This window comes from Triticum urartu, chromosome 7, assembly GCF_003073215.2.
Source record: "Triticum urartu cultivar G1812 chromosome 7, Tu2.1, whole genome shotgun sequence".
In the NCBI taxonomy this organism is placed as follows: domain Eukaryota; kingdom Viridiplantae; phylum Streptophyta; class Magnoliopsida; order Poales; family Poaceae; genus Triticum; species Triticum urartu.
Genome location: NC_053028.1, coordinates 48201908 through 48212890, shown reverse-complemented (window position 1 = coordinate 48212890; position 10983 = coordinate 48201908). Strand labels below are relative to the sequence as shown.

At 41.9% G+C, this 10983-nt stretch overlaps 1 protein-coding gene across 2 annotated transcripts; it reads right to left on the bottom strand.

Annotated features, from left to right (window-relative positions):
• Nucleotides 1–2643: 2643 nt before the first annotated feature.
• Nucleotides 2644–6102, bottom strand: LOC125524841 (pentatricopeptide repeat-containing protein At4g02750-like). Of its 2 annotated transcripts, none has more exons than XM_048689866.1 (3): nt 3597–6102; nt 3422–3490; nt 2644–3231 (listed from the first exon to the last, which is right to left on the bottom strand). In XM_048689866.1, exon 1 carries the CDS (start codon nt 6050–6052, stop codon nt 3752–3754), a length of 2301 nt encoding a protein of 766 aa, XP_048545823.1. In that variant the 5' UTR covers nt 6053–6102; the 3' UTR covers nt 2644–3231; nt 3422–3490; nt 3597–3751. The 2 variants fall into 2 exon arrangements, with proteins under 2 accessions (XP_048545823.1, XP_048545822.1); XM_048689865.1 differs by having other exon boundaries at nt 2644–3197.
• Between the last annotated feature and the right edge of the window lie 4881 nt (nt 6103–10983).

Genomic DNA, 10983 nt, shown 5'->3' with positions numbered 1-10983 from the left:
ATTGTGTATGTATGCTAGAGGACGATACATGCCTCTATATCCTCTCTCTCTCTCTCTTGTATATGTAGACTGATGATGCTAGGTCGGTTACTCGGATACTTCCTTTTTCTTTTGCGAATTGGCCTCCGGGCCGGCAACGATCGAAGTCGCTCCCAGAACCGCGTGGCGATACGTCGGTTACTCGGATCGATACGTCAATGGGAGGGGATTTTCCTATTTGCCGCATGTCGCGGCAAATTGTGGCCGCAACGCACAGGCAGAGCTCGATATCGAGCGATTAGGGCCGGCCCATTTCGGACTCCACCCAAACCTTTCTGTGTCCGGTTTTGGAAATGTTCCACGGGTTTCCACATGGTTTATTCCCGTTTTATTTTCCCTTCATTTTTTCTTTCCCTTTTTTCCAATTTCTTTTTTTTCCTTTTTATGTTTTTCGGATTCCTTTTTTCCTTCTCATTCCTGTTTTATTTTCTTTCATTCTCCTTTTTTGTTTTTCAAAAGATGTTTGACAATTTAAAACATGTTCACCTTTCAAAAATGTATTCCTTTTTCATAAAATGTTCCAGTTATGTAAAATTCAGAAATTTAGAAAAGTCAGAAAGTACAAATTTATGTTCGCCTCTTACAAAAAATGTACAAAAATTCAAAAAACTTAATAATTTCAAAATTACCATAAAGTTTTGCATTTGCAAAAAAATTTCACAAATTTGAAAATTTTCGCTAATTTCAGGAAATGTTCCTGCTTTTCAAAATTTGTTCACAAATTCAAAAACAATATGTTTTATAAATTGTCCACAACTTCAGAAAATGTTCAGGCAATTTCATAAAATCTTTGCTTTTTTGAAATCTGGAAATTGTTTTTTGTTTTTTGTTTTTTAAAAGAATTTTTGGAAATTGCATAAGTTGCTCGTAGTTTTGAAAAAATGTTCTCACTTCAAATGTTTGTCACAAATTCAAAATAGTTTCTAAGTATGTTCAAAAGTTTCACAAATGAATTTTTTTTCAAGAGTTTCATAAATTTTTCAGAATTTTACAAAAATGTCCCCGCTTGCAAATTTTGCTCACAAATTCTAAATGTGTTCTCTTTTTTAAAAAAATTGTTCTCAATTCAAAAAAATGTTTCACATGTTTCGAAGTTATTCACAAATTCAAACATTGTCCACCTTTTTCAAAATCAAAATCGCATTTGTCAAAATTATTCGGAGTTATAAATACTTGGAATTTTCAAGAAATGTTTTTAAAGAAAATAAGTAATATTCCAAACTGGCGCTGCTATTAATTCTTAAACTCTTCTCAAGACGTATTAGACGCATACCCTTACAAGCTTGTTTGGCTAGCTATGTTTGCTGGTGAGCAAATGGTCGCGAGTTCCATTCCAGCAATGTGCACTGCATTTTTGGCAGGGAGCTCCTAAATTGGCGCGTTCAAGGCCGTTCGCATGAGCCAGCTCACTAGCATCCTCGCTTGCTCCAAAATAACACCAAATGGTCTCTACTACCTAAAGACTGGTCGCTTGCTCAAAAAAAAAAATCAGAAAATCCCAAAAAACGTAAAAATTCAAAAACAAAATCAGGAATTCACATTTGAAAACACTCAAAAACGTTCATGAACTCAAAAATAGTTAATTATTTTGAAAAATCTTTCACCAATATGGAAAAATAGTTTGTGATTTCGAAAAAAGTTAATCAATTTTGAAGAAAAATTTCAATGATTTTTAAAAAAGTTTATCGATTTTAAAAAAAAATCAAAAATTGTAAAAATAAATTTTCATCAATTATGATAAAAAGTTCATCAATTTTGAAAAACAGTTCAACGATTTTGTAAAAAGTTTGCAAACTTTTAAAAATAGCTCATCGATTTGAAAAAAAGTTTATAAATTTTGAAAAAAGATTATGAACTTTAACAAAAAGTTCATCAGTTCTAAAAAAGATTTATTGAATTTTTGAAAGATGTTTCATCGAATCTGAAAATAATCTGCATTATTAAAAAGAAAAAGAAAAAGGGGGAAGGGAAAAGGGAAAAAGGGAAATAATACAGAATAAACAAATAAGAAGAAGACCAGTCCAGGAAAAACAAAATAAAAAACAAAAAAATCGGCTGGGAAGCTTCTGGAAGCTTGCCAAAACCGGAAAGGGATCTCTCTCGTGGCACCCATAGATGGGCCGGCCCAGGTAAGATGCCTTCAGCGCCAGTTAATGAATTGCACGTTAACGGGCCTGAAGGCATCAAATAGGAAATGCCACGTCAATGATCCGGGAATTGTTGGAAGTTGAGTGAGCGCCCTTCTATACTAGAGGGATACGCATGCGTTGCTGCGCGAGTTTCCAAAGCTTGCGACAGACTTGTAGCCAGCACGCGCGTCGCTCCTATGGTTCCTTTCTCATGCTCTCCTAGTCACCATGCATCATACACTCCCTCCATCCGAAAAAGGATGTCGCGTGTGTAATACAATGCTTATTTTTTTAAAGGCCCTCGTACACTCAAAGCTGTGAAACAAGGTCCCTATCTCCTTCCTTCATGCCCCGACCGTCGCCCCCTGCCACCCCGCGGCCAGCGACAGGTGAAAAACAAATGTTCTGCCATCAGATATATAAATAGTAAAACCGAAAAAATGAGTCCCACCACCTACTAAAATAAACGAGTGAATTAAACAAGGAGAGGCCGTCACCGAGGATTTCATTTTTTTAGGCCGAGCAAATATAAACTGGGCTTTGGCCTGCCCAGCCTAGTACAAAGAACAACTAAGAAAAGAGAACCAGAAGGTCGAGAGCCAGCTTCCCGCAAAGAAAAGAAAAAAAGGTCCAGGGTCATCCATCAGGCGAAGATCTTCTCCGGTGAGCGCCACGGCATGGACTTCCCTGGTGAAGCTCTGCTTCGCCTGAGCCTTAAAGCTGCGCCCTGCCATGTAGCGTGCGACGGTGACCGTCGCATTCCCTGTGCTCAGCCGGACAGTCATCATGATCCTTACTGCTGAGCAGTGTTTGCCGGTGTGGAGGGCAGAGGCCATTCAGTGGATGCCACACGGATTGGCTGGGTATTTTTGCAGACTCGGTTACATCCCACAGTCACCGCTCCTCCGAAATACAGGGATGGAACTGATCATGTCTTTGGCCTGCGCCGCGCGTTCCATCCTCTGCTGACCAAACTCTTATTAGGCTGATTGAAAGGTTTCTGTTTTGGCAAAATTTGGCGCCGTATTCCTGGAAGAGGAACAACAAACCAATCACTGAAACTCTGGAGGACAAGACATGAATTCTTGTTAACAATCAAGATGAGATAGTATTTCAAGGTGCTTTTTTAAACAAAATTAAAAAGGAAGCTATTCTATACCGATCAACTGAAAAAAAAATTGTTGCACAGTTAGTCTACCTCTAAATGATGACAAACATTATATGTACAAGCATGCGATCCGATTGAATCGTACCTGACAGATGTGTTTCACGCTTCCAGGTTAACCCATCCACCAAGAGTCTGCCCTGAACTTTTAGACGTTCTACATAAGATGTGTAAACAAAAAGTTGTATCATCAGAACAATGCCTTGGATGCCAAAGTGAAGGTAATTACATGTGATATACAAGTAGTTTTTATAGAATTTTACCTGTTTGGTGGGAAATGTCCATATAAATGATCACGGGCTGCACCGTGGATATTGTCGTATATACCAGCTGTGCCTCACTGTATACAGCATAGTGTTTTGGTACCAGACTGACCTACCGTTGGTAAAATACAACAGCAGTGAATCATGCTGGGACACTAAATCCAGCTATAACCAACTTCTTTCTGAGTGGCAGTTCTCCTAATTTGAGTTCGCAGACTATCAATCATACCCCATCTATTTGTTGATCCATGTACACTGATGAGGTGCAGATAAGGCATTTTAGTACCAGGATTTATGGCGATCAATTGGCTTGCCGCATGCTCTGCTAACTTATCATTGCCACTCAGTCTGCAACTGCTCAAGAGAGAGGTCCATATTGCTGAATCAGGTTCAAATGGCATTGACTTCACTAACCCTTCAGCCTCCTCAACCATGCCTCTCCTACAAAATAGATCAACCATGCAAGCATAGTGCGTTATATTAGGCACAATTCCATGATCACGTGTCATCGCATTGAAGAAATGTTTTGCTTCCTCCAAAAGACTCATGTGACTACATGCAGACAGTACACCAAGAAATGTGATATCATCAGGATCAACTTGTGCCCTCTTCATATTCTCGAACATTTCAATAGCATTTTCACCAAGGCTACTGAATGCATATCCATGAATTATTGTATTCCATGTAACCACATCTCTCTTACCCATCTGATCAAAAATATTCTGGGCTGCAACCATTTTGCCACATTTGCAATATAGGCTAATGAGTGAATTCTGAATTAGTAAACATAACTCGAGTCCAAGCTTGATAGTTGTGGCATGAAACTGCTGACCATGAACAATCATAGAATGGTGTGCAAAACAGCTTAAGAGGCTAGAAACAACTGACTCGCTTGGGCGCACATATGTTAATAGCATTTTCTTGTACATCCTAAGTGCATCATCAGTTAAACCATTTTGAGCGAGCCCGGTAATTAAACAGCTCCAAGTCACTGAATCATGAGAAGGTGATTCATTGAAGAGCCTGTAAGCTTCAGTAACCTTTCCTTGATGAAGAAAACCAGCTATCATTACATTGTAAGTGACAACAGTCCTCATGTGCATCCTATGAAAAAGGTCCAGTGCATCATCCAGATATCCTTCTTTCATGTATCCAAAGAGTAAAGATGTACAAGACATTACATCTGTTTGGGGCATACTATAAAACATATCCCGTGCTTTATCTAGCATTCCGTTGTCTACAAACCATGACATCAAAGCAGTAGCTGCTTCCACGTTCTTCTCAGGCATCCTTGAGTATAACTCAGTAGCATCAGTAATTCTTCCATATCTGATATAGCCATTAATCATCGAGTTCCACGAGACCTTATCTCTTTCAGTCATGGAATCAAAAAGTTCTCTAGCCTCATCAATCTTGTCTGCATAAATATAGCCACATATGATGGCATTCCATGAACCGACATGCTTACTGTCCAACTTATCAAACTCCAATTGTGCTTCATCGATGTCCAAGGAGTTACAGTACATCGCAACTAATGATGTCTCGATAATCAGGTCAAGAACAAATCCACACTTCACAGAAAACCCATGAATGCATCTGCCTCCTCCAATACTTTTCAGGCCAGCATAAGCATTCACAACCTTAACTAGAACCGCATTTGTGACTTCATCCCCATTCCTCATCAAACCTTTGAACAGTTCAATTGCCTCTCTGAATTGCTGATGGTGGACAAGCCCTCCTATGATGACACACCACGACACAGAATTCTTCATGGGCATCAAGTCAAACAGCTCTAATGCCAGGTCCACCTCGTGCACCGTAACATAGCCTTTTACCATGGCCGTCCAGGACACGACATTACGACCGGGCATCTGATCGAAAACCATGCGGGCGTCTGCTACCCGATGGTTCATCACGAGGCCTGATAGAAGAGCATTCCACAAGGCCACATTTGGAGCGTCGACACCGTCAAAGACCCGCTGCAGGCAGGCGAAAACCCCACAGCTGGCATACATGGTGACGAGTGAGGCGCCCACGAACACATTGCCCGTGGAGCAGGCCTTGAGCGCGAGGCCGTGGACGCATCGCCCCAGCTCCAGAGCCTCCAGCCACGCGACGGCCGACAGCACGGTGGAGAAGGAGGTGTGGTCCGGCCTGAGCCTGCATCGCCTCAACTCCAGGAAGGCGTATGCAGCCTCCTGGTGCGCGCCCTCCCGCGCGTGCGCGGCCATGAGGGAGTTCCAGGACACCACATCGCGCCGCGGCATTCCGTCGAACACCTCTCGAGCGGCGCCCGGCCTGCCGGCCCTCAGGTGCGCGCCCATCAGCCTGTTCCCGGAAGCGATGCCCTCGTCGTGGGAGGAGCCACAGAGCGCGCGCGCCGCGTCCGCCAGCGAGTTGGTAGGCCGGGAGTCCACCGTCCCGAGGACGCCGGCGCGCCGCGCCGTGACACGCATGCTGAAGAACTCCTGCGGCGCTCGTAGCTGGCGCGAATAGCAGTGTGCTCCTTTTTTTTAGGGAACGGCTTCGTAAAACAGTTCTTCATGGACCACACTTGGCGCGGCCCACCAACAAGTAATATCTTTAAAAATAAATATAAATATATTAAAAATTATATTTTCTACTAAATTTATAAATCAGTTTTTAAATAGGAAAATGTTATAGCTGCAAAAATAAATGTTCACGTACGTCATAATAAATGCTCCTATATTTAAAAGCTGTTGTTCACAAAATTAGAAAACAAATGTTCGCATGTGTGAAAATAAATGTTCTATATACTTCGGAAAAGCTGTTTTTCTAGAAAAAACTTCTGATCTATTCATCTTTAACCATGACAGTATAAAGAACACTAAAAATAATAAAATTTACATTCAAAACTGTAGGCCACCTAGAGATGACTACAAGCACTGAAATGAGCCTGAGACGAGCCACTGTCATCGCAAACTTAGTAGGTAGTTGGAAAGTCGTCGTGTTAAGGCCCATAGGACCAGCGCACTAGAACAACAACCGCCGCCGATGAAGAGTGGCGTAAATTAGAAAGATTCAACCTGAACACACACAAACATACACAAACGACAACCAGATCCGAGCAAATCCACCACAGATAGATCTGTCGAAGACATAACTCCACACACACCGACGGCTAGACGCACCATCAGGATGGGGGCTAGGCAGGGAGAATCTTATTTCATCTCCAGGGAGCCGTCGCCGCCTTGCCTTTCTGAGTAGGACACAAACCCCAACAAAACATCAATGAAGAGCCCTTCCATCGGTAAGGGGTAGGATCCACCGTGCCCCCATGGACCTAAGTCCATCGGACACTAGGCGGACCGGCGATGGCACCGACGGGAGGCAAAGGAAACCTAATCTTTCTTTGGAGAGGAGGCGGTTGTGTATCCTCTATTGTTCATGGCACTAAAAAGAAGAAATAAAATTTAATTAGAAAAAAATGTTCATGTATTACATATAAATGTATGTATATTTCTCGAAAAGGCGATAATTAAAATGTTCATGTATCCTAAAAAACTGTCATAAAATTAAGGCTTATGTATAAAAATGTGTTTATGTGTATCAAAATAACTTTTATGTATTTAAAAATACATATTCATAAATTGAAGAAAAAAGAATAAGAGGTAGAAAATGAAAAGTTAGAATTTATACTATAAAAATAAAAACCTGCAAATAATATAAAAATGATAATAATGAAAAGGGGAAAGGAGAATAAATATAAATACAAATACACCGAAAAATAAATAATAACATGATCAAATTAGGCTTGATCAGCATACCGTGGGAGGACATGGACGTTGATAGTCATATTTCCTGCAATTGGTGGTAAACTGGATTTCCGTGAATAACAACATGCTTTTTTTTTTGATAATCGAGTAACAACATGCATGTGGAGGAGATGTAAGCCTCATGACAGGCCCACAAGGCTCGACCCGATATTGCAAAAGGCCCGGCTTGCGAGTTACTTTTGTATGTGCTTGACGGGTGTGTTTTTTGCTAGTTTTCCGAATATCCATTTCTGAGCACAGACTCATCTACATCCGGTCAAGAAAACATTCACACACAAAAATTCAAAAAAATCTATCTTTTTTATCATGGAGAATGATATGCGCTCCAATTTCAGATTATTTGGATACATGAGTAGTTCTCAGCAAAAACTGGCAAATTGGATCAGAATAGTAAACTTTTTTACATACCCTAATTTTGCCTTTTTTTTCCGAGAGCTACTCAGATGTCCAAATAATTTAAAATTTGAAGCGCACCTCACGCACTAATTATCTACCATGCAAAAGATAACTAGACTTTTTTAATTATTCTAGTATTTGTTTTGATTTTTTCCTTTATCGCGGGGGCAGGTGAGCCTGGCACCGAATCTCTGCTCTCCTAGTTTTCATCTCTATCTCTATCTTTTCTACTACTTAATTAAAAAAAAGTTTTATGTTTCACTTTTCTTCTCACCACCGCTTCGTCCAACCTTTCCTGTATAACAATCAATCACCTAAATTAACTTACATTCTGAACTAATTCCATTTTAATTTACTTGCCGCAATTCTCGTCAAAATATAAGGTAAATCACAGGCAAGATTTGATAAACATTAATTTGCATAATCATATAAATATGGGCATGTAAATCGCAAGCTAACGTACTAGAATGTTTATATCTCTTTTCAACGCACGGGCATTGTACTAGTAAAATAAAAAATGGTTTATTACTCTCGGCTTCTGCATTAAAGATGCACACAAGACACTGAAAATCCGAGCATGTCACGGTAACTTCTACCTTTTTCTTTTTAATTGTAGATGATGCTATCTTAGCGATGTCACCTACGATAATTGCTGAGTTGGAAGAGGAAGAAATAAGGGGGGGGGGGTAAAAAGGTTGCGTTCTCCTAAGAATTTTTTTATGAATATATTTTGAACCATGCACGAGAACTGCATGTGATTTATCAAGGAGAATGAAAACGAGGGACAAAACCCCAAGGAGCACAAAAATACACGACCAAAGGATCTAAAGAAAACCCTCGCCAAACTCTTCCGGACGCACAAACAATGAATGAAAAAAAATCAAATGTTGTTATCCGATGTATCAATCAACCCATTAGGGAAAAAGGATCATTTTAGCAATCCTTTGAGGCAAAGAGGCTCTAAAAGAAATAATGCACATCTGTCGTTATCCTCCCCTTCAAGAAAAGATTAGGGTTCCTTTGCCTCCCGTCGGCGCCGCCGCTAGTCCATCTCGTTTCCGGTGGCCTTAGGGCCATGGCGGCGCGGTGGATCCCGGCCCTTGCCGGCGGGAGGGCTCCGTTTTTAGATGTTTATTCAAGTTTTGTTAGGTTTGTGTCCTTCTCGGGAAGACGAGACGGCATCGGCTACCTAATAAGGTCTTCCCCACCTAGTGCTCGTTCCGGTGATGTGTCTAGCATCGTCGGTGGGCATGTAGAGGTGTGTCTCCGACAGATCTATCCTTGGTGGATTTGCTCGGATCTGGTCGTAGTTCGTCTACGTTTGTGTTTCTTCAGGTTGAATCCTTCCGATCTACGCTACTCTTCATCGGCGGCGGTTGCTGTTCTACTGCGCTGGTCCCATGGGGCCTTAGCACGACGACTTCCCGATTGTCTACTAAAACAAGTTTTGCCCGGCTTCGACGAGGAGGAGCGATCACGGCGGCGCGCCTTCGGCTCGCTTCGGTGCTTTAGCGTCGCTAGGTGGTCTACGGACCTAAATGTAATTTTTGTTATTTATGGTGTTTGTTGTATTGCCATGATTGAAGATGAATAGACACTAGTACAAAACAGGGCTTTGGTCCAGGCTGGGTCAGCCCATTAGTCCCGGTTCAGTCCAGAACCGGGACCAATGGGGGCATTGGACCCGGTTCGTGAGCCCAGGGGGCCGGCCGGGCCACGTGGGCCATTGGTCCCGGTTCATCTGGACCTTTTGGTCCCGGTTGGTGGGACGAACCGGGACCAATGGGCCTCGCTCCTGGCCCCGGTTCATGCCACCAACCGGGACCAATGAGGTGCCTATATATACCCCCTCGCGTAAGAGCAGAGCACACTGCTCTGTTTTTTTCTGGCCGAGGGGGAGAGGGCTTGGTGGTGCTCTAGCTCACCTCCTATGCACACAAGGTGTTCGATGGAATGCCTGAGCCACACTACTTAAGCTTTCTCCTCTCCAAGCTCGACCTCCAAGCTCCATTTTCCTCAATATTTGTCTAGATTTAGCGGTCCGTCACGCTCCGTCCCCGTCTTCACCATCGTCGATCACCCGCGCCGAGCTCATCACCGGCACCACCGTGGTGAGCCTCTTGTTCTTATCTTCTTTCTGAAAAGAAAAATATTCTTACTTGTATGTTTACATAGATACTTGTATTATTTTCTTATTTTTATTATTGCATCTTATATAGTGTGAAGATCACAAGATAGTTTGGTTAAATTGCATTACTTGTAAGTCCAGTTAACATGGATGCTTATGATGCAAGAGCAACAGCAAAAGTGAAAATTTGGCACAAATAGGTAGTTGTGTAACTAAAATAGGTAGGAGGAGAGATAGCTCTTATGTCACAAAAAAGTTGTATCAAACCTTTTATGTCGGATCTAGAACAAACCAATCGGTATCGCCATCATACAGCCCAACCGTGGCTCGTGATGCATATATATGCATATCAAATGCACGGTTGGACGTATGATGGCGAATCCGAATGATTTGTATTCAGTCGATGAACTGGTAGATGTATGCAGTCGATGAACTGGTAGATGTATGTAGTTGATGAACTGAAAGACTTATGCAGGGAAGGCGAGAGGTGGGCTAGCTATATATAGGGTCGTCTGGCTCACAAAGTGATTGTGGTAGTTTCGATCCAACGACTCACATGAGCTAGGAAGAAACACACCCTTGATCCAACGACTCGCAAGAGCTAGAAAGAAACACACGATCCATGTGATTCTTCCTGATTGGTGGGATGCACATTAGTACCCACTCCGGACTCCGAAACCCTGATACTCGGAAAGAGTTTGTCCAGTTTGTACACGAAGTGCGTCCAGTTTTTGCCGTGACCCTCTCTACTCTTTCGCGCATGCTATGCGGGTGATATGATGATACCATGCCAAGTTTCAACATTTTCAGGATTCATTTTGTAGTGATTTTCAATTTCACGGTCATTTAGCTCTCTAAACAATTAGGTAAATGACCGAAAAACAACAAATGATGTCAGAACATGTTGGAAATTGATGACGCCGCTTTAAATGCTGCATACTGAACACAAAAGAAGTCCGGAGTTTAAATAAGTTATTAAAAATAAAAAAGAGGTGCAATGCTGGTTAATTTGCTTCAAGCCATTCGGAATAGTGTAGACTGCACTGCACATAGCTCAGTGCAATCT